General features: G+C 41.1%; 2 protein-coding genes across 2 annotated transcripts in view; one reads left to right on the top strand and one right to left on the bottom strand.

Moving 5' to 3' along the window:
* The window catches only part of acsf2 (acyl-CoA synthetase family member 2), a 31,147-nt gene extending 4,291 nt beyond the window's left edge, over nt 1-26,856 (bottom strand). Inside the window, exons 1-13 of the mRNA XM_040014164.1 lie at nt 26,538-26,856; nt 18,762-18,957; nt 16,948-17,076; nt 16,487-16,540; nt 16,238-16,356; nt 15,614-15,776; nt 14,075-14,170; nt 13,690-13,841; nt 11,983-12,074; nt 11,812-11,888; nt 1,690-1,797; nt 1,213-1,364; nt 212-353 (exon numbers count right to left, since the gene is read on the bottom strand). Coding sequence (XP_039870098.1) covers nt 212-353; nt 1,213-1,364; nt 1,690-1,797; nt 11,812-11,888; nt 11,983-12,074; nt 13,690-13,841; nt 14,075-14,170; nt 15,614-15,776; nt 16,238-16,356; nt 16,487-16,540; nt 16,948-17,076; nt 18,762-18,957; nt 26,538-26,653 — 1,596 coding nt within the window. The 5' untranslated portion in view covers nt 26,654-26,856. The remainder of the gene's footprint in view (nt 1-211; nt 354-1,212; nt 1,365-1,689; nt 1,798-11,811; nt 11,889-11,982; nt 12,075-13,689; nt 13,842-14,074; nt 14,171-15,613; nt 15,777-16,237; nt 16,357-16,486; nt 16,541-16,947; nt 17,077-18,761; nt 18,958-26,537) is intronic.
* On the top strand, nt 3,455-11,633 carry chad (chondroadherin). Its single transcript, XM_040014165.1, has 4 exons — nt 3,455-4,474; nt 7,073-7,236; nt 8,361-8,523; nt 10,581-11,633. The coding sequence occupies exons 1-3, from the start codon at nt 3,689-3,691 to the stop codon at nt 8,506-8,508; spliced, it is 1,098 nt and encodes a 365-aa protein (XP_039870099.1). The 5' UTR covers nt 3,455-3,688; the 3' UTR covers nt 8,509-8,523; nt 10,581-11,633.
* Nucleotides 26,857-27,709: the final 853 nt, after the last annotated feature.

The following is a 27,709-nucleotide window of genomic DNA, read 5'->3' as shown; positions in this document are numbered from 1 at the left end:
AGTGTGGAAGCAGCAATGTTCAGTAAAATTTAATTTCTGCTGTAGCAATCTTAGTGAACGCCAGTCTGATGTTAAAATAAAACTTACTCTGTGCGCTTCTGAAGTTCACCGGCAGAATTTCTAGTGAATAATTGAGTACAGTTAGTCTCCCTTCTTGTTTTCCTATAACACCCTCTAGGTTTACTGCTCAGCCCTTGCTGTTTGAGCTCACCTGTGCCTCTTTAACTTTGGGGTGTCTGTGCAGAAACTGCTCGATCTCTGCCGGGTAAATGTTCTCTCCTCCCCTGATGATCATGTCTTTAATCCTGCCGTCTATCTTGCAGTAGCCGTATGTATCCATGCTGCCGATGTCGCTGGCCAAGAGGACAAAGAAACAGTTAAATGCCCAAGAACAAGGATGGGAGAGAATCAGCCTTTTAACAGAATCAGAAGTTATCTTTAAAGCCTATCTGCCTGAAAATGCAGACAATACTAACAGCTGTAAAGTAGTGATGATTAACTAAAGACTTCAATTAGATTTAATTTATATTTTTATTTCAATTTTGTCACAGAGAAACACTTCAAGGTGCTTTATATTATGAGGTCTACAATGATACAGAGAATACCCCAACAATCAGAATATGATCAAGCGCTTTGTGACAATGGAAAGGAAAAAAAAAAAAGGCTAAAACTTTAATATAAGAAATTGACGAACATATCCTGGTCAAAAACAACTCCAAGGTTCCTCACAGTGTTAGTGGAGGCCGAGGTAATCCCATCCAGAGCAAGCATTTGGTTAGATACCGTATTCTAAGATTTTCAGGGCCGAGTACAGTAACTTCAGTTTTATCTGAATTTAGAAGCAGAAAGTTAGCGGCCATCCAGGTCTTTATATCTGTAAGACATTCCTGCAGTTTAACTAATTTGTGCATGTTATCTGGCTTCATGGACAGATAAAGTTGGGTGTCATCAGCATAGCAGTGAAAATATAAGCTATGCCTTCTAATGATACTGGTGAGGGAAGCATGTGTAATAATGTAAACAGAATTGGCCCTAGTACTGAACCCTGTGGAACTCCATAATTAACCTCAGTGTGTGAAGAGGACTCTCCATTTACATGAACAAACTGGAGTCTATCAGAAAGATATGATTCAAACCACCACAGTTCAGTACCTGTAACAGAATACTCTAATCGCTGTAATAAAATACTATGGTCAACGATATTAAACTTACCCAGTTTTGTACCACCGGTCTTTAGTGATGCACTCATCTGTTTTTGCTTTGTCATTCCAGTATTCCAGCATCACACAGTATCCTCTGATCATAATCTCCCCTGAGGTACCCACAGGTACAACCATCCCGGTTGTAGGGTCCACTATTTTAGCCTGTGGAGCAGGTGACTCATGATTCATACTTTTATTCACCAAACATTTTTTGGTGTATTGCACAGAGTTAAAGAAGTGAAGTTTTGATTCACTCAGGCTAGTACAAGCTTTCTTTGAAATCATTACTTTGTTTTTTTGCCCTATATTCCCCCAATATTCACCCTCATCGATAACTGTTTGTCACAATAAAAGTTTTCTTCCCTGCTGATTTTTATTCAAGTGTTCAGCCCTCCCCAAATTGTTTTGTTTGGATGAGTTTTTGCACTCAAAATAAATCTTATTTTAATGCATTTCAGTATTTATATTGAGAAGCATGCCAAATTACCTCCAAGTGATCTGTAATGTAGCCAACAGTCTCAGTCTTTCTCTCCATGTTGTCCAGTGGGGAGGCGAGGAACGTCACGGGGCTGTTCTCCGTGGTGCCATATCCAAGCTGTCAAACAAACAATGATATGAGCAGGTGGGACTGAAACACAGTGGAGTCCAAATAATACTTAAAAACAAACAAACAAACAAAAAAAAACCCCAAACAAACACAAGCCAAAAGTCTCCACAATAAAAACCAAATTGTTCTGATGCATCCTGTAGATAAACAAAGAAAGTGCCAGTGTCAGACACTAGGGGGCGCCTCCAGAGGTCCTGTATCCAGCCATGCCCCAGTGGCTCAGAGGGGTTTTTGGCAGCACACAGTGGACCAACACGGCTGATCTGACCAATCACATAATGCTATGATACTATGACGACACGCATGACTGCATCATAGTATCATACTGTATATGAATGAAACACACAAAGAGAACAGTTTGTAATGAATGTCAAGGAAAAATAAAACTAGACACCACCACAGTTAAACAATAAAGATATACAAACTAAAATAATAAAGCAAGAAAACTCACACTAATCTAAAATAAAGCAGTTCTCAGTGCTTTATAAAAGGAGAAAAAGGCTTAAACTTTTCAGAGGCAAAGTTGGAAATGGAAAATATCTGATGTTATTACTTAAAAATGAATTAATAAAAATAATTTAGCAGTAATAAATTCTTACCATAGTTAGTGTTTCATTTTCTATTGCATATTACACAGCTAATGTACTTCATTATTCAACATTTCAAAATAAAATATCCATCATGGCAGAAAAATAAAGTTTTACAAAGTCAAACTAATGGAGTCATTTTTCTACTTTAACTACACATGTGAGCTCTTAGCTCTTTTTATATTCACTCAATTACTGCCATGCACTACATCCATTTCTGACCATGTTACCCTCTAAAATTTGGTTTATGGTATATATCATGTATTTAACTTTCTTTACTACGTTTATAAGAAGCGGGAGGTGCACTAGAAAAATGTTCAACTTTGCTGGAGACGGGACTTTTAGGGAAATTTACAGGAGCTACAGTGAGAACGTTCACCTGGAAAGTCACACAGGAAACAATATTGCCAATAAAATGTTAGATTTGTTAAGTAAACTCTACATTCCGTTTATCCTGGGTGGGTTCATTCATCTCATAAACGCACGCACCTGAAGCCAAACCATCCACTAACCTGAGCCAATCATATTCATTACAAAAACAAAACAAAAAAAAAAGTTAAGCCACTCCATCATTTGCACAGAGGTCTGGAAAAATACCACTGCATGATACCACAAAACAAAGGAATGCACACAGGAATGTAAAGTGGCATCTAAAACTTTCACTGCTGTGATGATGGAAGTATATTTTTTTGCAATAGGATTAAAAGCCATCTGGAGACTATTATAGGTTATAAAACAGCTACACAGGAGTGGCTCATTTTCCTGCCACCGCAGACTGAAAAAACAATAGCGATGTCTGGGAGCGAGCACAGAGCCAAGCTGACCTCGTGCCACGTTGTCTAACATGCACCTGGAAGTTAATCAAACGTTACAAACTCTTATCAACTGTCTGAAGGTGTGCATCCTGCAGCAAGCTCATTGCAAATCCTGCAAAAACGAAGCCAGCTGCAAAGAAAAAGACTAGTTGAGGTTCACCTTTCTGCTCATTTAGGGTTAAACTCTCAGACAGTTGACTTCCTCCTGCAGATCTCTCAGTCCAACACCCTGGCAGGCCCTCCTCAGTATTTTTCCTCAAGTAAATGTTATAAATAGTGCTGTGTGCTCTGTCCATCCTCCTCTCAAAGTGTCTCTCAGCTCTGCCCACCTCCTCTCTCCTCCTCTGTCCGTCTGTTTCTCAGCACAAACAAACAGGATCAAGCGTTCGCCTTTGCTCTTCACATTTCTCTGCAGATCTCTGACACTTTTGCAGGATTTTTCTAACTGACCCGAGTTACATTTACAAGCTTTTCAGGATGCGCTGTGTGAGCTGGTTGTTGCTGTGGACCTGCCTCCTGATGCTGGGCATCGTAGTGCGGGGCGCCCCGGCCCAGTGCCCGAGCCAGTGCCACTGCCACGGTGACCTTCAGCACGTCATCTGTGACAACGTGGGGCTGAAGAAGATCCCTCGGGTGTCGGAGGCCACCCGTTTGCTGAACCTGCAGAGGAACAACCTGGGCAGCATACCCACGGGAGCCTTCAGCGAAAGCAAGGGACTCATCTCTCTGCACATGCAACACTGCCACCTCCGAGAGATCGGATCCCAGGCCTTCAAGGGGCTGAACAAGCTCGTCTACCTCTACCTGTCCAACAATGACATCAGCACCATCAAGCCCGGTGCCTTTGAGGATCTCACCGAGCTCACCTACCTCCACCTAGACGGGAACCAGATCAGCGACCTGCCAAAGGGCATCTTCTCTCCAATGATCAACCTCTTTGTTCTGCAGCTCAGCGACAACAAGCTGCGGGAGCTGCGTCAGGGGACCTTCTCGGGCGCCAAAGACCTGCGCTGGCTGCACATTAGTAACAACGAGCTGACGACACTGCACGCGAGCTCTCTGGACGACGTAGAGAACCTCGCCAAACTTCACCTGGACGGCAACAAGATGTCCACTTATCCCAGCGTGGCAATGAGCAAACTGCGGGTGGTGGAGGAGCTCACGCTGGGGAAGAACCCCATGAAGACTATCCCTGACAACGCCTTCCAGAGCTTTGGGCGCTATATGGAGAAACTACACCTGGACAACATGGGTCTGGAGAAGGTCAGTCTGTGGTTTTACTGGGCTTATTACTGGCAAAGCATCAAGCCTGGCAAACGTCACTGCTAGAAGTTTTGGCTTGAAATTTAAACAACCTGTTGAAATGAGGTCTTTTTCAAACTGCTTGTAGACTCTTAAATATCTTCAGGTTATTTAGAAGAAACGTACAAGACAGCCTTTGTAAAGGTCTTTTGAATTAATTGGCTCAGCTTTAAGAAAACATTGTGACGAACTAAAACAGTTATGTCATAATAAGGTCTCTGCATGTCTGACTTAATATTTGCTTCCCTAAAAAACTACAAATTTACATGAGTGCAGTTTCCAAACCATCCTCCTTGTAACAGGTAAGAACAAAAGTGCCCCCACAATAGTCTTCTCTCATTAATCCCGTGATTACAGCTTACATAAAGAGTGAGATTTAAGCCAGTCTTGTGTTCTTGGGCGTTCTCACTTCCTCCACACGTGTCTCAGTTCACGCTTATAATGCAAAGCTGCTGCTGCAGTTTTCCATCTCTCGAAAACAGCAGATGTTTGATGCTCAAGGGTACACATGTGCTTAACCAAACGGGATCTTTCTCCGGATGCAGATCAGAGCAGGAGTTTAGCAAAAAGCTGTGAAGTTCTCAGAGTTGATCTACTGAGAAGCGTGTGCGTATTAAACCTAACTGTACTACATTTCAATTTGTGGGGTCTTAAAACGTTCTACAAGTATGACCTTGAGCTTCAGTTTTATTTTGAAGTGAATTAGCAAATGCAGACAGATGCATAAGTGAACTTATTATAAAGCTGCACAGGTGTCAGGGTAAATGTACGAGATTTGATTTGTGGTGATCAAAACTGTGATTCAACAGGTCTTTTCAAAGACAAGGAGCACAACAGTTTGCATAATCAGGGGATTTTGAGATGCTTACTTTAATCTGAGGAAGTCACAAGTCAGAAGTTTGTGACATGCAGGCGTGTAAAGAATGATTTTTCTTCAGCCTGTCAAACAACAGAATCTGAGAGCAGGGGTGTGCATTAAAGCTTCAACCAGGCCCTTAGTTTTTATTTGTTTTTTTTCTTCACGCTGTAACCAGGTACTGAGAAACTGTTTTGGATAAATAATTCAGGGTCATCCATTAAGCACAAACTCAGTATTTTGGCACCTGGCATCCAATTACAGATTTAATTAAAGGGTGGAACAAGCCAATCCTGTCAGTCAGCAAAGAGGTAAGACTTGAACCTCTTTGTAGCTTTTAAGGGGAAATGAGAGTTAAATGCATTTACTGGTTATTCCAGCTGGACTTTACATTTATGGTCTCAACAGTGCCTTTAAAAACACGCTCCAATCAGCCTCTTCAATGACGGCAGGTCAAAAGTACAATACAAACATGTCAGAGGAAGTGACTCCAACTGTGGATCCTCCCTTGTGCCCTGGAGTGCAGTTTTACTCATCGCTGCTGTATTTAAATTGGAACGTGTCCAGAAATTAGATTAAAACAGACCATTTTAATGCCCCATATGAGAAAGTGAGTTGAACCTAATGAGACAGATGTTTTCACAGCAGCCTGTGGGACGCCCGTCTGTTCCTCCACATCAGCTGCAGCAGGAGCGCGTACAGTTTAAGCTCTTCGAGAGCATGTTTGCCTCATACTCCAGGGTTAATCCAATATTTGAGTGTACCCGTGCCAAAATATGGAGGCATCCCAGAAAGGTAAACTGTAAAATAACAAGCTTCTCACGCTGAGGCTGTGCGCGAGCCAGGTGGAAGCAGCAGGAGGCGCCGACTCCAGCACACACGGCCGGGGCAGATTAAGCAGATTTCCAGCCAAATGCTGGTATTTTTGGTTTGTTTTTGTTTGCTGGAGTATGGCCAAGCGTGGCCGAGTCTAATTATTGCACAAGTGTTATTTTCAGCGAGGCGTTTTCTGCTTTGGCTGTGAGGGTCCTGTAAACAGGTCAGGAGGGTTGAGGAGACAGGTAAATAGAAGCAGGGTGTTCCACGGTGCATGAAAGAGGAGTATTTTTAGCCTGCCATTGGCCCAGCTGAATGGACAATTGGGGCCTTTGCGAGCCTTCATGGCAGCATCCCGAAGACTGAGACGACAGAAGGAGTGAACACACCTCGACCAGGCTGGAAGTCATCCATCTTTCACTCCTTCAAAACACCAGCGCCTCAGCGACTTCTCACTCTGCAGTGGAAATTTCCAAACGACCTCTTCTCCTCCAGTCTTACATAAAACAAGCAAAGCTCTGCTCCCCTCTCATCCGCCCGTGTCCTCCTGCTGGTGGAGACGACACTTGATGTACGTCAGCTCATGTAGCACCTCTCTGAAGCTTTTAGCACCCGTGAAGGAAAGAAAGAGTTCACAGACTGTCAGTGTTTGGGATGAAAGCCACCTCTCATCCTTCCTCCTGCACCAACACTTATCCAAAGAGGAAAACGCTGGCACGACTCCCTCGCTCTACCCCCGCCCTTAACCCCCACACCCTGGACAGATATGGAGGATATCCCGAGATTTTTACCAACATTTCACGCAAGTTTCAGGTAGATTTCCACTCCCTTAAAAAAAAAAAAACAGAAATAAAATACAGCTCATGTGCTGCTTTGCATTTTTCTAGTTATCCGACGGCGCGTTTACCGGTGTGACGACGGTCAAGGTGCTTCACCTGGAAAACAACAGGCTAAAGTCGATTCCCAAAAGCCTCCAGTTCAACACCATCACCAACCTCACCCTCTTCAACAACCCATGGAACTGCAGCTGCCAGATAGCTCCACTGCGCAAGTAAGACTCAAAGCTGATCTTCAACTAACGATCGAGTAGGATTCCTGGAATGAGGGGATCTTTAAATATTTTGACTTTTGATATTTTTCCATTCCAAAAAAAAAAATTGTTTTTAAAAATTAAAAAAAATAAATTATAAAGCAGCAATGTCATCATATGCACGTGATGATAACTGTGATATATTTAAATGTTATAAACACAAACTGTGGCAGAATTGCACATTTATGTTGTAAAAAAAATCCAACTATTCTTCTGATTTCATAATTTTCACCTTTTTTTTTTTTTTTAAAAGACAACACAAAAAGCACATTTATACTGTGCTTCAAACAACCATTACTCACAGTGACTCAGTTTAGCAGTAATTCACATCTCACATCTGTTTTTTACTCTACACGAGCCAATCGGTTACAAAGTGAACATCATGCTGGGTTGAATAAGATTTCTGTAATACAATAAACTCATTAGGAATTTTTTTTTGCCCCCCTGAGGTCATAAAATCAAGAAATGTAAAGGAGTTTCTCAGATTTCTTCAACCTTCAGTCAGTTGCCCCCTAGTGGCCACTGGAAAGAATGCAAGGTTTCTTTTGCATAAAATAACTGCATTAAAAAATTACTTTAATATTACCTAAATATGGTCCCTTCAAAAAAAAAAACAAAAAAAAAAAAACTTGAGGTCCCAAAAAGCTAAATCCCCCACATAACGATGATATGGTGGATACATCCGTTTCTCACATGAAGTCTTTGTGCTACTTTAATAACGTTACTTCTCTTCATCCTGATTGCCATGAAATTTGTAACATACAATCCATTCGTAATCATGCAATCATGTAATTTTACTCTAAACTCTGCTGGTAGCGCCACTGGCTTTAAAGCCATATGATTCCTCCTCTGGGAACTTTCTGCACGACGTTTTTCGCTAAATCATCCAACATTTGTCGAGGCTAAAGAATCAGCCTGTTCAGCCAACCAGCAAACTCCTGCAGCATCACTGACAGCTACAAACACAGGAGCAGCTTCACGGTTATCGAACAGGAATCGCCCGATAAGTGTCTATTCAGGTTCACACACTGTATTAAATAAGAAAGATGCTCCTTCATGCTTCTCATATTTTTGGCTTCTTGCAGGTGGATGGACTCGATCCCAAGCCTGAACCGTCCAGATGCACTGTGCGCATCTCCGAATCAGCATAAGGGCAAGCAGGTCAGAGACATCACTGGCTTCAAGCGCTGCAGACCGAAGACAGCGAGGGCCAAAAAGGGCATGCGCCAATGAACTCACAGCCCACAGGTACCGAACAAGCCATGACGAAAAGAGGAAATGTAGATTACTACTCAGAATATGAAGCTGCAGCCAGGAAGTGGTGCATAAAGACCGGAAACCTGGGCTTGGAGCATCAGCACCTCTAAAGCTCACCGATTAAAATATCGAAAAGTTCTAAAGAAAACAATTTTTGGTTTTTAGGTGTTAATATTCTGACTTTTTGGGAGGGTTTGGGATCACTGACTTCCAGGGGCTTTTTTTTATTTTTATTTTTATTTTTTAAATTGCCTCCACAGTACAGCAGTTGATAGATTAAATGATCATGTCAGCAATTTTAAGTAGTTTTGAAGACAGTTTTGTTGGTTTTCTTTTTTGTTTCTTTTTCCTGTTTTTCCTGTTGCCAAGTAAAAATAAGATCTAAACATTTTAACTTGGGCTTTAGGGAATACCAGGGAGCTTTTCTGTAATTATCTGATTGTTTTCTTGTGTTGACTCCAGGGAGAGCAGCCGCCACTTTAAGTTGAGCTTTTCTGATGTAAATTATAACAAATCAGGTCTCAAAGCCTTCTATAAGACCAGAATAAGAGAAAAAGATAACAAATCAGTGATGATGTTGTTGCTCTAGTCGAGAAAACAAAGTTTTTTACTACTATATGTGAGGACAAATTTAACTTAGACATAAACGCTAATATTTTTATTTGCAAAACAAAATAAAGAAATTAATTATATTTTGCAGACAAAAACTCAGCAGAAAATTCAACCAGTGACACATTAAATTGTGTCGTCCTTTATTTTAATAATTATCCCAAGATCAGAGCATGCAAAACTGCAGAAGAGCTAGACCTCAGACGCTACAGTTAGAAAGACTGAACAATGATGGCTCGTTTGCAAAGGTTGCCAGGAGTTGGGTCAGGTTTGCAAAGTTGCAGCTAAAGAAAGATTTCTGCAACAAAGTGGAGATGTTTGGCTATAATGCACAGATTGGAGAACATCAGCACATACACCTCGTACCAACTGTCAGCACAGTGGTTGAGAAGTCGCTATTTGGGCACCTTGCAGTCCTCGAGTCGACGATAAACTCATCTGAACGCGAAAGTATTCTAGAGTCAAATGTGAGGACCTCTGTAAGCCGAGCTTTAGCTGTGGGACATGAAACAGGACGACGATCCAAAGCACAGCAGCAAATCTACAACAGAATCAAGACGCTGCAATGAACCCGACCTCAAACTGATTAAAATACGTTGGTGGGAACCGAAGCAACACTAGAAGAGTGCTCCAAAATTCCTCCACAGAGTCTGATCAAGTCACAGAGAAAGTCATTACTACAAATTAATCTGTCATGTGTGGCTCTTTTGAGGTTGTATTTAAATCATTTTAGAGAATGCAAAGTATGCAAAGCAGCTTCTGAGTGTCTGATGCCAAGCTGATCATAACGTTTAACATGTGATCAGTGTCAACTCTCAGCAAATTTCCCATCTTTAAAAGCTCTTAAAGACAAGACATCTAGAGAGGAATCTGCTTCCCACACAGGCTGTGAAACGATGCTTATTTTAAAACAGAAGAGCACTCTGACATGGAGAAATTTAATGAGTTCTTTCTTTGTCTCTGCTCCACCTCTCCAAGTTTCATAACAGTCAGCCCTGTAGTTTTTCTACAGCCTTACTGACAGATAAACAAATAGCTGTGAAGACATCTCTGAAAGAGCGATAATTAACTGGAAACTGTAGACCGTTAAATGACAGTTAAACGCTCGCTGGCCTTTACAAACGCCTGATGTGCAGTTTTGTGCAAGTATAAAGTCTCATCTCGGCTGTGATGGAAGGTTTTCAGCTGGACTTTGGTGCATTGTGACAGCGGATTCCCAAATGAGGTTTAAGGTGGTTTTGGAGTAGCTCAGATTTGGCGTTGCACTGTTATGATTTTCTCTTTTTGACCACAGAACTCCGTGTGCTCCCCCTCTATCCCAGACTGAACGTTTCCATCTTGGCCCTGGGGTCCAGCACACCGAGTCCAGGTCGCGGGGTCTCTGGTTGGAGGGCCGACTGTTTGACTTGGCTGCTGAGTTTGTGTCTTTTCTCCCACAGGAGACGCCGAGCAGGAGCCCGTCCAGGTGACCGGCTACAATGAAAGCAATGCTAACTGTTTCTACTTAAAGACTCTCCATCTATTCATCTGCCAGAGGCTGTCAGCAGCATAAACACAGACACACACGTCGCCCTTGGTCTGCTTCAGTTACACACAAACACGCATCGACTTGATTTAAATATAATTCTCATTCATTTATATCAAAGATGAAGACTTCAGCATGAAGTGGAAGCAGACGGGATGGAAAAAAGAGATGCTTTTAAGTAAATGAGGAAAATGTTGAGGAGAGATTCGCCATCCCGTCCCTGTGCATTCAATTTTTCAGCACAATGGAAAAACCGTGAATCAGTCTAAGCAAAACAAAACACATGAGCTTAAAATAAGCTCATGTGTCAAGGAGATTGTTTCCATTCTTGTCTTTAAAGCTTTAAAAAGAAAGACTGGAAACACCCATCAACCATTAACCAAAAATCACCTGTGCGTGGTTGCTTGCTTGTCTGTTTTTCTTCCTGTTCAGCTCTTGGTAAAAGTGTCTTCTTCAACATGTTAAACCACGTTTTTAAAGAGCCTCGAGTTCAGCCCCAGCAGATGAGCTGATATCCTCAACGTGGCTCTCTGAGGAAGCCCCGCTCAGCTCCTGTTTCAACCTTCTGTTTGCAAGACACAGCCAATCAGGCAAAAGTTGGCTTAAAAGGTGGAGGAGCTGAAAACAGCTCAGTTCAAACAGAGGATAACGTGAAGAGCTGCACAAACAACGACACTTTATCTATCCTCGTTTCTGCATGCACACCTCCACTGACATTTAGAGTGGCCAAAAAGACTGAAAGTGAGGACAAGATCAGTGAATCGTCATTTTTTTTCTACCCTGGTCAATAAGAAGATGAATGCAGGATCATTGTAGCAAATTCTTTGTGAGACATTGTCACTTTTCACTTTTTTTTTTTTTAAACAAGCATCTAACAGCAAATCAGAGGGTTTCCTCAGACATAGCTCATGTATATTCAGCCTGGACTTTTGGAAGTGCTAACATCCAATAAACTTTTTACAGATTCCTTCTTACAAGACGCCTACTGTTGTGTCTCTACCTTAAAAATCAGAACTCACTCCATTATGTCGTTTTTCTGGGGATTTGTCTCCCCCTAGTGGGCAAAGGTTAAACTGCACCATTAAATCACTCATAAATCAAACATTGACCTTATACTGGGGGGGAAAAAACAAAAAAAGACTCACTGTTATTTCCTTCGCATTCAAGTCAGAGAAAACTTTCTTCACAAGTTCTTGAGGGCAGGGTGAACCAGCCATGATGCCTAAAGTTCAAAGATGTAAACAAACAGAAGCAAATAAATGCAAAAATATATATATATCAGAAAATGAACTTTAAAAATCATTTTCTTTTCTCACCTCCCTCCACTGATGACAAGTCATATTTAGTGAGGTCCGGCTGGTTGAGCATGTCGACATACATGGTGGGCGTGCCATAGATGAAGGTGCACCTGAGAAGAGAACATTTGGACAGTGTTTAAAATATTCGGTAACAAAAAACACTTTTTGTTACCGATTACGTATTTATATAAATGTAATATCTGCATATGATAACAACTGGACAAAAAAAACCAAAAACTAACTGTGTGAAGACAGGAAATGACCCCAAAACCAAAAGTGCAAATTAGCTGTATCCAAGGTTATGATGCACTTTTGTTATCAAACAGGTGACTACAGGAGTCTGAGAAGAACTCAACAACTGCAGAGAAAGCAGAACTGTAACCACAGATGAGACTGTATATAAATGATGTACACAGACGCCGTGATGTCACACATTCAGCTCTATCTTTGAGGCCTCAAAGTCCATTTGTGCATAAACCAGCAGTCAAGGCACACTGGAATTCTTGTGCAGAACTCTCCCAGTCATAGTAAGCACGATAGAAAAAAATAGACAAAAATAAACAAGACAATACTATACTAATATAAATTATAAATTCTACTCCCTTTACAAGAGGGGTGGCAGTGTATACACAGGACTGAGCATTTCTGTAAACCATCTCTAAGGTTTATAGAGAATTGTCAAAAGAAAAAGAAAAAAAAGAAAAAGGAATGCCGCAACTCCCGTCACCTAATATCAGGAAACTGAAGCTACATTTTAAATAGCAGTTATCAAACTTCACATCTCTCCTCTTTTCTTCCACACCCAACCGGTCACAGCAGATGGCCCCGCCCCTCCCTGAGCTTGGTCCTGCTGGAGGTTTCTTCCTGCTAACCCCCAAGCGCTGCTCATAGGGGGTCATCTCATTGTTGTGGTTCTTTCTAATATTGTAGGGTCTTCACTTTACAATATAAAGCACCTTGAGGTGACTGTTGTTTTGAATTTGTATTCTATAAATATAATTAAATTTCACTTCACATTCGCTCACTGCAGAAATTGAGAGTCAGACGAGACAACATTTGTTAAATTTTCAGAATTTGCTGTAAACATGAAAACATGGATCCATTGCGCTTTGGCAAGCGTGGGAGACATCACACACACACACACACACACACACACACACACACACGGTTTATGTTATCCTAATGGGGCAGTTTACAAGGCCACAGGAAGTGCTTTTGGGAAATATCTGATCTCATTCATGAAGGATCTGAGACTAAGGCTCACCAGCCTCATGCAGTAAAACAATATTTGACTTTCTGAGATCAACACTCAGATGAACACAAAGTTTTTAAATGGTGACTAAAGCTCATTTCTTTAATCAGCAGACATGCCACAAATACACAAGACAATCTCCATTAGTCCGTAAGAAAGGATCAAACACAGACCTCTGTGTTAGTAATGAGATGCACTCAGATTACAGTTAGAAATTTTTATTTTTTTTAAAATCATCGTTAAGCAGGGAAACATGAGACGTGTGGAAACCAGTTTGTGTTGCTTTAATTTGATGGTATCCTGGAACCCAAAGGTACAACACAGCTCCAGATTTAAAGGCGATTATAGTCTCAGACCTTTTGTTCAAGCGTATTAAAGATCAAATATCTTTCTGTTAACTCGCACAACAACACAGCCCTGTAGGCTTAGAGGTCTCCTATTTTTTAAATCCTAGCCTGAACTTCTGACATTACCTTTCACTCTCGATAGCTGCCAAGTTTGCCTTTCCATCGTATCCCCTGGAAGGAAAGACGGTGGAGATGCCGTGCACGGCCATGGAGATCCCGCCACCCACAGAGCCGAAGCAGTGGTACAGAGGCACTGGCACACAGACTCGAGTGTGAGGCTGGAAAACGAGGAAATAAAGGAGTCAAAATTAGGAAAAAAAAAAACTTTGCAATGAAAAGACTTTAAGCAAAAACACAGTAGTTTATAACAGGATCAGTTCTTCGTTAGTTTGAATCCTTTCGTGGATTTTTGAAATAAAATAAAGCCCAAACTTTAACAAAGACATTAATAAAAATCAGTAAATTATTAAAAAAGGTCTTAATGGTGTGAATTCCTGATTAATTCACTTACTCTCCAGTGGTATCCCAGTCTTCTTCCAATAAAGTAGGAGTTGTTGATGATGTTGTGATGTGACAAGGTGGCACCCTTTGGAGCTCCAGTTGTACCCTGGTAAAATATTGTTCTCACATTACTGCACTTATAAAGACATAAAGTAGGACTTAATCTGTTGGCTTTGTGTTTGCAGACGTTTATCAGACAGCATGATACCTTTTTACCAGATAACACTGAAGAAAATAATAATACATTGAAATTATGCGATGAGTTTAGGATTGTAAGATTAGATATTCACAATTTCTGACTAGAAAAAAGAAAGAAACAGTCAAATGGATATGATTGATTTTGTCTTCATTATGACTGCAGGTGTTTCGCTGTGTTGTTTAGCAGGTTGTTAATCTGTTTCAGCTGCTTTGGTGTTAATGAAATTACCAACATGTGCACTAGAGGCTCAACAATGAGACAAACCCGTAAAACAGGAATAGTTTTACACCTGGACGCCATGGACATTTTTTTACCTCCTCATCTTTTCTAATGGTTTTTCACTAGTTTTGCATTTGGCAAGGGTCGGTGTAGTTTAGATCCTCCAGGATTCCACATCAATAACGTGTCAACGCAAGAAGGTTTGGTGCGTCTCCCGGCACAGTCTCAGGAGCATATGGGAGATTCCATGAGATAGTAACACTATAAGAGCTGGACAGGGCCGTAGAAGGCCTTTAACCTCAGCAGGACCAGTATCTGCTCCTTTGTGCAAGAAGGAACAGGATGAGACCTGCCAGAGCTGCAAAATGACCTCCAGCAGGACACTGGTGTGACTGTGCATGACCAAACAATCAGAAACGCGCTTCATGAGGGTGACCTGAGGACCTCTAGTGGGCCCTGTGCTCACTTCCCAGCACTGTGGAGCACAATTGACATTTTTCATAGAATACCAGAGTTAGCAGGTCCACTAATGGTTCCCTGTGCTTTTCACAGATGAGAACTGGTTCACCCTGAGCACATGTGACAGACGTGAAAGGCTCTGGAGAAGCCGTGGAGAACATTAGGCTCCTGCAACACTGTTCAGCATGACTGTGGTGGTGGGTCAGTGATGGTCTGCAGAAGCATATCCATGGAGGGACACAGACCATCCTTTCCCATCGTCCCTGGGAGATTACAACACTATGGATTATTTGCAGCATCCTTGTGAGTGGGATCTGGTCAACAAGAATCTCAGCTCCATTCTTCAGGAGGTTGCTTCTTGGTCAGGCACCACACACGTGAATGTTAAAGCACCAAACTTTGGACATGAAAAAAATTTCTTTACCACCTCTAACAAAAACAGTTTGTTCTCTGTGGATAGTTTCCCCCTTCATTGCAGCTGTACAGTGTGTGAATCTTTGACTCACCAGTTTAAACTTTACTAACATTCAAAGTTTTAATGACCTTGCAGCAGGTCGTTTAAGGTCTTATAATAATTACTTGTTGAACTCTGAAATATTTCCTGTGGCAACAAAATCTTTTGCATGCCATCCAGCCACAGTGGGAAGAGAACAGTGACTGCGCATCACTTACCGAAGTGAACTGGATGTTTATGGGGTCATCGAACGAGATCTTCTTTTGCAGATCCTGAAGCTGCTGCATGTGCTGACTGCCGCCGGCCTGCATCACATCCTCAAAGTGAAGCATGCCCGGCTGTCGGCTGTCCAAAACAATCACGGAGCGGAGTTCAGGGAGTCTGGTGAAAGGAAAGCAAACAATCAGAGGGTCAGCATAACCAGAGAAATGACGGTCAGGCTGTGATGTTTAACCGCTGGAAATCTGTTGGTTGGCAAAGCTGTAAGTAAAGAGTATCAGTCAGGTAAACAGACAATAGCAACGTGTTCTGAAGAAATCAGTTAACTTTAAAGGAACTGAACCAACCAAATGATTAACAGCAAACCTTGCAATGTCCAATGTAAAGAAGCTATCAGCATATGAAGCATGTATGTTTTTGCACTAGTTCTAATGCAAAACCTTCTGTTTTAAAAGCCTCCAACCACCACGTCTCTCCACAGTCGAATTTGAAAAGCTCATCTTTGGTTCTTCCAAGGATACAAATCAGCCTCATGGCCAGTGTTAGTGTCACAATAATCTTTAAACCGTTAAACCTGCCGCCTTCATGCTTGGAGGGAACATCACATTTCGACGGGTCTGTACCTGCTGCTCTTGATGTCTCCTGGGCTGGACGTCTCGATTTCTGGACAGATCTTCCTCAGCATGTCACAGTAATTCAGGGTTTTAAACTGTGTAGGGCACACTACAGCTTTGCACCCAACCTGTAAAAAAAAAAAAAAGGAGCAGAGAAGTTAAACTTTCACGTGTCACACATATGCATGTGTCTCTGTGTCCAAGAATTAAAAAAAAGAAAACATAATCAGGCTGAAAATAAAAATAAAAACTGCTCACCTTCTGCAAGGCAAACTCCACCTCCTGCACCTGGTATGCTGGGTTCACAGCCACCTGTGGAAGGTAAACATTAGGAAGGAGACGAAACTAGAGCTTTCAAGAAACTAAGTTTCATCTTTATCATCTTCAGTCCAGGCATCTCTTTGAAGCATGGCAGACAGAAAGCATTGATCTGCAGTCCAGTGTCCTCGTCAATAACTTCCTGAGGGTCAGGCTGGCCGACCACGCCACCTCTTGGCGTCTGGGTCACACAGCAGGACTTTTGCAGAGCTGGATATCCATCTAGTTTCCTGCTTATCGGGGTCCACAACTTAGACCCACTGAACAGGATTTCCTTAACACATAAGTGACATTTGTGAGGTATCTGAAGGCATCTACACGACTTTAGCCAGTCACCTGCCCCTACTTAGTTTTCAACCTTACCAAATTTCAATACTGCAACATGCCCAGCTTTAACTCACCAGTATAATCCCAGCTTTGGCTGTTGCAAACTGGAACAGGACCCACTCATAAGTGTTTGGTCCCCACATGCCGAGCCGGTCTCCTTTCTTCATTCCGAGCGCCAGCAGCCCGGCTGCAGCCTGGTCCACCTGAAGAGACACAAATAACTCTGTGCAGTGAGACCATCAAACATCCAGGGGATGCTGCAGGTCCAAAGATTACTGTGCTTTACATTACGCCAGCAACAGAGCAGTCTGCCATGTTTCACACACGTCACAATGAAAAACTACAGAGAAAGCACCGATAGTGTTAGCAAAGCAACATTTCCATGTGACAACTACAGTTTTCTTCCCTTTCAAATAAAGAAAACAGCTGTTTAAAGTAATTTATGTAAAGTCAGGTTTTTGGGGACGCTGTAGGCAGCTCAGTTCTGAAATAGGATCTGTCCTCATTTCCTCTGATAGCAGCAGCAGAGATGCAGACTCAGCACGACTGAAAGAGCCACAGCCAACACCTGATTGGCTGAAACATACAGGAACTACCCTCACTTTTCATACATTAAAGAGTGTTTTTCTTTTTTAAATGGATAATGTTCCTCATAAGTCATTTAAGATCCTGTCATGAGGATATTAACTTAACAAAACGCCTTTCTAGCTTTGCTATAAAGCAGTCAGGCAGAGCCAGGCATAGGAAGATATCAGAAACTCAAACACATTCTCTCTTATGTCATGAAGGGAGAGCGTAGCAGAGCTGCCAAGTAGAGCAGAGGTATTGCTATAAAAGGCATACTGGGATTGTAGTGTGCCAAGTTAATGCAAACTGTCTGTGGTGCTGCTGTGACTTTGACCAGTGACTTTTAGACTTGCATGTTTACACTAAACATGATGAAATAAAAGGTGAGGGCATCAGTGGCGGAGGTGCTTTTCAGGCAGGAGTCAAAGTTTGCTGTGAAGTGTCAGTTTAAAGCTCCTGTTATGACTTGTGTAGCTAGTGATGACTCAGCAATCAAATGTGCTTGTTTAAATTTCCCCTTGTGGGGATTTAAAGGATTATTCTATTCTAAATCTAAAGATGTAGTCTTTAAAAGAAGTGAAAAAACAGGGAAAAAAAAAATCAAAGAGCAAATGTGCAGATTTTCTAAACAAGAAAATGAATCTCTGCATTAACCATATGTGCACATTTCACAGAATCCACTTGAGACCTGATTTGATGATCACCTCGATCATGTGGATGAACAGTAAACCTGACAACACCATGAAAATCTTCATGAGGTCACGAGGGACCTTTTAGATTGATGTGATCAAGGGTCCAGATTTGGTTTTAGAAGAAAAGAGCTATGGTCCCATTTAAGAACTAGTACATGCTCGGGCAACAGTACTGTTTGATCTCTTATTTATGGACACTGAGGGAAGAGTGAACAGATCACGAGGGGGTCCAGTTCTTCTGGATGGCTTTCAGTAAATCCCCCAATTTATCAATGCAATGGATTTCTCTTTTCTTCTTTGCAACAATGTTTCAAATCTTCTGGTCAAGTACTTTGACTCATTAAAAAAAATGATATTGATAAAAGGCAGAAAGGGGCTGTTCTAGTTTATTAAACAAGAAAAACAAGTTAACAGGAAATGGCATCTCCAGTTGTCGGGTAGAACAGTAGTAGTCTGTCACCTGACTGGCCCAGATAGTAGTCAGAGTTTTTTTTAATAATTGAAAATTAAATAATTAAGCAGCTGATTACTATTCCATCAACCTTGAGCTCAAACTGGTCTTTATGCGAGCCATCATCTAAAATAAGTTCGACACACTTGCTCTACGTGCTTTAAAGTAAAGGACTCACATCTTGTTGGAACTGTGCGAAGGTCTTGCGGACTCCATCTTGTAGGAAAGCCATGGCCTCTCTGTCGGGCCAGCGCTCCACCGACCTCTGCAGGCTCTCTGCTACCGTCATGTGGAGCAGCGAAGTGGAAGACGTGCCATGGACATAGCTGGTGGTGAGAGTTGGGATGATGGGCGGACCGTCCACATGGAGGCCGCTGTGAAGCAAAGAGTAAGATTTTCAGACACTGGAAGCTTTGCAAGAAAATTTAGAGGACATGATAAGATGGGGCCTGATCATTCGAAACCTTGTATGTGAGCAGCAGGATTTGAATTCAATTATGGATTTAACAGGGAGCCAATTCAATTCAATTCAATTTTATTTATATAGCGCCAAATCACAACAAAAGTCGCCTCAAGGCACTTCATAGATACAGAGAAAAACCCAACAATCATATGACCCCCTATGAGCAAGCACTTTGGCGACAGTGGGAAGGAAAAACTCCCTTTTAACAGGAAGAAACCTCCGGCAGAACCAGGCTCAGGGAGGGGCGGGGCCATCTGCTGCGACCGGTTGGGGTGAGAGAAGGAAGACAGGATAAAAACATGCTGTGGAAGAGAGACAGAGGTTAATAACAGATATGATTCAATGCAGAGAGGTCTGTTAATACATAGTGAGTGAGAAAGGTGACTGGAAAGGAAAAACTCAATGCATCATGGGAATCCCCGGCAGCCTACACCTATTGCAGCATAACTAAGGGAGGTTCAGGGTCACCTGGTCCAGCCCTAACTATATGCTTTAGCAAAAAGGAAAGTTTTAAGCCTAATCTTAAAAGTAGAGATAGTGTCTGTCTCCCGAATCCAAACTGGAAGCTGGTTCCACAGAAGAGGGGCCTGAAAACTGAAGGCTCTGCCTCCCATTCTACTTTTAAATACTCTAGGAACAACAAGTAGGCCTGCAGAGCGAGAGCGAAGCGCTCTAATAGGGTGATATGGTACTACAAGGTCATTAAGATAAGATGGGGCCTGATTATTTAAGACCTTGTATGTGAGGAGCAGGATTTTGAATTCAATTCTGGATTTAACAGGAAGCCAATGAAGGGAAGCCAAAACAGGAGAAATATGCTCTCTCTTTCTAGTCCCTTTCAGTACTCTTGCTGCAGCATTTTGGATTAGTTGAAGGCTTTTCAGCGAGTTTTTTGGACATCCTGATAATAATGAATTACAGTCGTCCAGCCTGGAAGTAATAAATGCATGAACTAGTTTTTCAGGGTCACTCTGAGACAGGATATTTCTAACTTTAGAGATGTTGCGCAAATGGAAGAAAGCAGTCTTACATATTTGTTTAATATGTGCGTTGAAGGACATGTCCTGGTCAAAAATGACTCCAAGGTTCCTCACCGCGTTACTGGAGGCCAAGGTAATGCCATCCAGAGTAAGAATCTGGTTAGATACCATATTTCTAAGATTTTCAGGGCCGAGTACAATAACCTCAGTTTTATCTGAATTAAGAAGCAGAAAGTTAGCGGCCATCCAGGTCTTTATGTCTTTAAGACATTCCTGCAGTTTAACTAATTGGTGTGTGTTATCTGGCTTCATGGACAGATAGAGCTGGGTGTCATCTGCATAGCAGTGAAAATGTATGCTATGTCTTCTAATGATGCTGCCTAAGGGAAGCATGTATAATGTAAACAGAATTGGTCCTAGCACTGAACCCTGTGGAACTCCATAATTAACCTCAGTGTGTGAAGAGGACTCTCCATTTACATGCACAAACTGGAGTCTATTAGATAGATATGATACAAACCACTGCAGTGCAGTACCTGTAATACCTACAGCATGTTCTAATCGCTCTAATAGGATATTATGGTCAACAGTATCGAACGCTGCACTGAGGTCTAGCAGGACAAGCACAGAGATGAGTCCACTGTCAGAGGCCATAAGAAGATCATTTGTAACCTTCACTAAAGCTGTTTCTGTGCTGTGCTGAGCTCTGAAACCTGACTGAAACTCTTCAAATAAACCATTCCTCTGCAGATGATCTGTTAGCTGTTTGACAACTACTCTTTCAAGGATTTTTGATATAAAGGAAGGTTGGAGATTGGCCTATAATTAGCTAAGACTGCTGGGTCTAGAGATGCTTTTTGAGTAAAGGTTTAACTACAGCCACCTTGAAGGCCTGTGGTACATAGCCGATTATTAGAGATAGGTTGATCATATTTAAGATCGAAGAATTAATTAATGGCAGGACTTCTTTGAGCAGTTTTGTAGGAATGGGGTCTAAAAGACACGTTGATGGTTTGGAGGAAGTAATTATTGAAGTTAAGTCAGAAAGATCAATTGGAGAAAAAGAGTCTAACTTAACATCAATGGTACTAAGAGTAGCTGTAGATAATATTACATCTGTGGGATGATTACTGGTAATTTTTTCTCTAATGATAAAAATTTTATTTGTGAAGAAGTCATGAAGTCATTACTAGTTAACGTTAAAGGGATGGTTGGCTCAAAAGAGCTCTGACTGTTTGTCAGCCTGGCTACAGTGCTGAAGAGAAACCTGGGGTTGTTCTTATTTTCTTCAATCAGTGATGAATAGTAAGATGTTCTGGCTTTGCGGAGGGCTTTCTTATAAAGCAGCAAACTATTTCTCCAGGCTAAATGATGATCCTCTAGATTTGTGACACGCCATTTCCTCTCCAGATTACGAGTCATCTGCTTTAGGGTACGTGTTTGAGAATTATACCACGGAGTCAGGTACTTCTGATTAGAGGACCTTAGTTTTCACAGGAGCTACAGTATCCAGAGTCGTACGTAGTGAGGAGGTGAAATTATTAACAAGATAATCGACCTCTGTTGGAGTAGCGTTCAGATAGCTGCTCTGCTCTGTGTTGGTACAGGGCATTGAAGATGATAACAGTGGGTGGATTATATTCTTAAACTTAGTTACAGCACTTTCAGAAAGACATCTACTTTGATAAAGTCTACTCTTCACCGCTGTGTAATCAATTATTGTAAAAGTAAATGTTATCAGGAAATGATCAGACAGGAGAGGGTTTTCAGGAAACACTGTTAAATGTTCAGTTTCTATGCCATATGTTAAAACAAGATCTAGAGTGTGATTAAAGTGGTGGGTGGGTTCTTTTACATTTTGAGAGAAACCAATTGAGTCTAATAACAGATTAAATGCCATGTTGAGGCTGTCATTTTTAGCATCTACATGGATGTTAAAATCACCCACAATAATTCTTTTATCTGAGCTCAGAACTAAATCAGATAAAAAGTCTGAGAAATCAGAGACAACTCTGTGCAAGGCCCAGGTGGACGATAGATGATAACAAGTAAGACTGGTTTCTGAGTTTTACAGCTGGGGTAGACAAGGCTAAGCATCAGGCTTTCAAATGAATTAAAAGTCTGTCTTGGTCTTTCGTTAATTAATAGGCTGGTGTGAAAAATTGCTGCCACACCTCCCCCTCGGCCTGTGCTTCGAGATTTCTGGTAGTTAGAATGACTCGGGGGGTGTTGATTCATTTTAACTAACATAATCATCCTGCTGCAACCAGGTTTCTGTAAGGCAGAGTAAATCAATTTGTTGATCAATTATTAAGTCATGTACTAACAGAGACTTGGAGGAGAGAGACCTAATATTTAATAATCCACATTTCACTGTTTTACTCTTTGGTTCAGATGTGGATACTGTATTGTTCTTTCTTTGTAATTGTTTATGTTTAAGTTGTTTGTTGCTGGTTTTTAGTTTGTTTTTTGTCTTTTTGGAAGCTGACACAGTCTCTATGGAGATGGGTTTTTGGGGGGGTAGCAGGAGGAGAGAAGCTGCAGAGAGGCGTGTAAGACTGCAACTCTGCAGTTTTAGACGAATAGAGTATTCATTTTAGACTGCAATTTTAAAGCTATTTTATCCCCCCAATGTTTTCCAAAAGATCGAAGTTACATTCAATTTAAAAAAAAAAAAAAAAAAAATGAAGCCAGTATGAAGAGAAGCCAGTATAGGAAAGATATGGTCTCTCTTTCTGGTCCCGGTCAATACTCTTACTGCAGCATTTTGGATCAACTGATGGCTTCCATTGAGGACATACCCTGGTCAAAAATGACTCCAAGGTTCCTCAGTGTTACTGCAGGCCTAAGTAACACCATCCAGAGTAAACATCTGGCTTGATACCATATTTCTAAGATTTTTTAGAGCCAAGTACAATAACCTCAGTTTTATCTGAATTTGGAAGCAGAAAGTTAAAGACAAAGACCTGGATGACCTCTAAGACTAATTGGTGTCCATCATCAGATTTATTAATTCTTCTTCTGGATTTTTCCTTGATTATTATCTACATGCATTAATAAAAACCAAAAGCCAACTGACCCATGAAATGAGTTAGACATTTAATCTTCTTAGGTCTCATCTGACATTATTAGCTCGGACGCTTAGAAACACTTGAAACCTACGACTAAGGATAAGGATAAGCTTTATTTGTCAGTTGCCTGCAGCTGAAATGACAGACCTAGTCGACCATACAGACAATACATACAATATAAAAACTTACATTGGGGAGACAGGTCAGGCTAGGCAGCAAAAAAAAAAAAAAAAAAAAAAAAAAAAAAAGAAAGGGATAGACGGTGAAATATGTAGCATAGGGGCAAACTACAGCAGGAAGTTCAAGTGTCTGGGTACAGTTTTTAGTCTGGAACAAGCAGAAACCTGCAGGGCTGAAAAATAAAACCAATGCTGAAATACTTAAAGCCACAACTCCTCTAGTAACAGAGACCCAGTGTTAAAATGTACAACTTTACAGCAGAAATACACGTTTTGTGCTGAGTAATTGCATTTGAGAGCATGAGGGTGGGAATGGATGTCTGTATCTGTGTGTGCCCCTGTTTGTTTGTGTCTATATGTCTAGGGACATCTCAGGCCCTCCAAGGTATGGAGGCCCATTTACGGGTAAAGTAAACACGTTGGACATCTTTCTTTGCCTTTAGACAATAATTCTGATGACAGAAGAACCAAACGGAACAGGCGAAAAAAACCAAAGAAAAAAAAAAAAGAAATACACGTTTTAAGCACACTACAAGAGCCATTATGGCCTCCATGGATGCCCCCCCCCCTCCTTCCTTGTGAAAACCATACACTCAACAGGTTTAAAGAGATGTCACTGAGCTCGACTTCCTGACCATGTATGAGCCGATGGTCCCTTTCGAGTATTTAAATGACAAAGAATAAGATTTCTTGTGCCACACCGAGTGTCCAAGAAGTTTTTGCTGTGTTGAGTGAAATTCTGGTCAGTTATTTGTCTGTTGCTTACCACTGGTTATCAGATCTCTCCTTATTACCCTCTTTACCAGAGTCACAAAATGAGTTCAGTCAGTGATCTGAAAACTAAGTAACAGTTTGTGTGTCTCACCAGTCCCCACAGAGCCCTGCATGCTGATTACATGTTAGTTAACCTCGGGGTTGTTAAATCCCAGTTCAACCAATTAAAAAAAAAAAAAAAAAAAAAAAGTGTACAGAGACAGAGAAGGGGAAAAAAACTAAAAAGACTAAAAGGTCAACAAACAAATCCACACTGGTCTGGGGCCCAGAGCTCCAGTATTCTCCCCCAAAAAACCAAACACTATTAGAAATAAACACAAGACTGAAATCAAACGGTTAAACATGCAAAGTAATTAATTGCCTGCTTTCATACAAATAAAGGTGCATGTTCTTTGTGAAACTTTTAATGATTGACCGAGGAACCAGAGCAGGATTTATAACACTTGTAAAATGTGTGTAAAAAAAACAAACTGCCTGAAATCTTACAGCTGTGTTTTAAACGCCTCTTGATTCAACAACGTAAACCTTCATCTTTTCTGTTTCTGATTTACTGGCACTAGATTACTGTAAACTAGCTGACACACAGAGAACCTTTTGGGGGCCTCACATCCTGGAGAGCTCCAGAGCAGCTGTTTTTGTCAGCTTTAGGAAACTTGAAGGATTTTCCCCCTTTTTTTGTACCGATTTGATTCAGACTGTAGATCAGGGATGGGGGAACTCCAGGCCTCAAGGGCCGGTGTCCTGCAGGTTTTAGATGTGTCCTTTATCCAACACAGCTGATTTAAATGGCTAAATCACTTTCCTTAACATGTCTTGAAGTTCTCCAGAGGCCTGGTAATGAATGAATCACTTGAATCAGGTGTGTGTAAGATCTAAAACCTGCAGGACACCAGCCCTGGAGGCCTGAAGTTCCCCATCCCTGCTCTAGACCTTTGACCTCCCTGGCTGCCTTTGCACACTGTGTTTGCTTACAGGTGCTTAAATGAAGGCACGATACCAAAAGACAAAATTTACTGGCAAGCAGAGATGGAACAAGCTCAGGCAGAAGAATTAAAACCAACCTAAATGAGTGCCAAAGCATGCGGTTAGTGTGGCGAGTTTTTACTGACAGAGTGACGGGATCGATCGGTCTGAAGCATCGTAAGACAATAAGACTGGAGTTTTGTTTTGGTTTTTGCACCCCTTATATCTATATATTGTATTTTTCACTTCTGGTTTATGTTAAATATTAAACAATTTCACATGAAAATCTTATTTGTCAAATCATTTGAAGAGTTTGGAGGGAAAGGGTAAAACTGGTGAAAGATTGACTGAAATGTGGCCTCAAATAACAAAGCTGAATGTGTCACAACCCAAAAAGTTACAGATCTGCTAGTTTTACATCATGTTTTTCATGGATTTAATCAATTCTGGATGTAACATAACAGCTAACTGTACAAGTTAAGCAGAGCCGGACAGTACAAGGTACATTTCTCTCCATAAAATTGCTTATGTCTAAACCTCTGCATCCTTTTAACTTATCTGTTACTCTTATAATTGTGTATATTGTGTATTTGTTGTACAGTGTCCTTGGGTGCTCTGAAAGGCGCTATTTTTAAATAAAATGTATTATTATTATTATTATTATAATCACAACAACGCAGGTTTGGTTTTGTTTTATTTAAAAACTGCCTTTGACTTGATTTTTATGAATCTACTGCATTACATACTTTCTGACTGCATGCAGAGATGAAGGAAGGAACGTTCAGGGCTGCTGAGCATGGGTGAAAATTCCCAAAGATAAAGAAAATAACTTTCTGCACACTGATTAAATCAATGTTTACTGTGTCTGTTCAAAGTATCACATCGATACAAGAGGTGGACACAGTGATCTGCATCTCTACACAATGGAAATAATGTTGATATCCGTGATTGTGAAAACAGATTTTCTTCAGTTTCTTTGATCTCCCTGACGTGCTGCACCACCGAGCCACAGGAAAACTTTCCTGCCTGTTGATCTCTCCACACAACTCCTCCATCTAAAACAACAACAACAACAACAACAACAACAACAACAACACACACTGCAATAATGCGCACTTTGCTATGGGTTGTATTATCGCCGTTTCCAAAATCCTGGAGCGACTGTGACCACAGAATTTCCTCAGGGATTTGTGAAGTTTTCTGATTTCCTTCTGATTTTAACAGTTTTAGCTGCAAAGTCTGCGCACAAAATATCCGAGCTTGAGACAGCGCAACGCTAGACCCGAGACCACTACTCCTGGGGGTGAGTTCTGCAGACGGAAACAAAACTTTCAAGCCGATACAAACGGATGTTTCTTGGTAGAAAAGACGGTCATTTAACATACCACCGAGCGCATTAGTTTTTCTGCGGTTGATGCTATTTTGAGGAGCGTTTACTCACTTCCAATTCCAAGACCCCCGCCCAGGAGCTTTGCTTTAAAGCGAAAGCGCTTTCTCTTATTTTACCTTCCACGGCTCACTCACCGAGTGGATGTAGTTAGTCCTGGCTGGCGTGTCCATGGCCTCTGAAAAAGCTTTAAACCTCTGAAAAAAGCGCAATTGCGCATAGTTGGAGTGCAGAAGGCAACGGTGGGGATCATTGTGTGCAGCTGGCCGCGTCCGGGACACAAAGCTTGAGCTGAGTTTTTTCGTCTCCAGCAGAGAACTGAGCGACAGGCTGTTAACTCCTCTTCTGATAAGGCTCAACCCGCTTACACTCTCTCACTCGGACGTTGAACCCCTGCAGAATTTAGGTGGATCGATCCGAATATTGATAGTGTCATAAATCACATCTTGTTATAATTACACCGGTTACAATAGCAACTCTATTATTGGTGTTGGAAGTTAAACATGTAGCCCATTAAATTGTGTTACATAGTATGAACTAGTGTTAATGTTTTCTACACAGAGGAACTATTCAAAGCTTTAGAATTTTTTTTTTGAAGACCTAAGATTTTTTTCGGCGTTTACAAATGATGCTAAATAAAATGATAAAGGAGGGGTTCGGCAAAAGAGGAAACGTGAAAGTCTTCCCATGAACATAAAAACAAGAAAGCAGATGTAAAAGCCTGCCAAGAACATGTGGAAGTGAAGCCAAAATAGGCTTATCTGCACAAGAATAGAAACATATTTGCAAGTCAAAAATGTGGAAATATCCTTTCATAGCCCTGGAGGGAATTTGGATGAAAACACTTGTTGTTGTTGTTTTTAAATTAATCTGTTTATTTTATACTTGTTTTTCAGTGTTTGAACCTCTTTCTGTTCAGCCAGGTTTTTTTGGTATCTTATTCCTCTCATTTGGTCTCTACAGCTTTGTTTTCTTTCCATCTTCCAGTAAAAGTTTGCAGGCAAAAATCAGCTTGTCAGTGATCATCCATGGATAGAAAAGGAGGCAGCAGCAGGAGGAGATATTAACATTTCAAATTCAAATTCAAATTTTATTTGTCACGTACACAGTCATACACAGTACGATATGCAGTGAAATGCTTGGACAACCGCTCGTGACCCAAAGAAAACAAAAAAAAGGAAAGGCTATGAATAAGATAGGAAATAAATATGAAAAATTAAAAAGAAAAATTAAAAAGGGTAAATTTAACTAGGAAGGAATAAAATATAAATTAAGGTTAAAAATGAAATAACTGTACAACACAAATTAG

This window comes from Simochromis diagramma, unplaced genomic scaffold (assembly GCF_900408965.1).
Source record: "Simochromis diagramma unplaced genomic scaffold, fSimDia1.1 OVJJ01000669.1, whole genome shotgun sequence".
Taxonomy (NCBI): Eukaryota; Metazoa; Chordata; class Actinopteri; order Cichliformes; family Cichlidae; genus Simochromis; species Simochromis diagramma.
The sequence above is the reverse complement of the archived record's forward strand: the minus strand, read 5'-3'. Positions and strand labels throughout refer to the sequence as shown.

Coding starts and splice junctions, on each gene's coding strand:
- chad (XM_040014165.1), top strand. CDS start 3,689: ATGCGCTGTGTGAGCTGGTTGTTGCTGTGGACCTGCCTCCTGATGCTG. Junction 4,475..7,072: donor ACAACATGGGTCTGGAGAAG/GTCAGTCTGTGG, acceptor GCATTTTTCTAG/TTATCCGACGGCGCGTTTAC. Junction 7,237..8,360: donor CAGATAGCTCCACTGCGCAA/GTAAGACTCAAA, acceptor GGCTTCTTGCAG/GTGGATGGACTCGATCCCAA.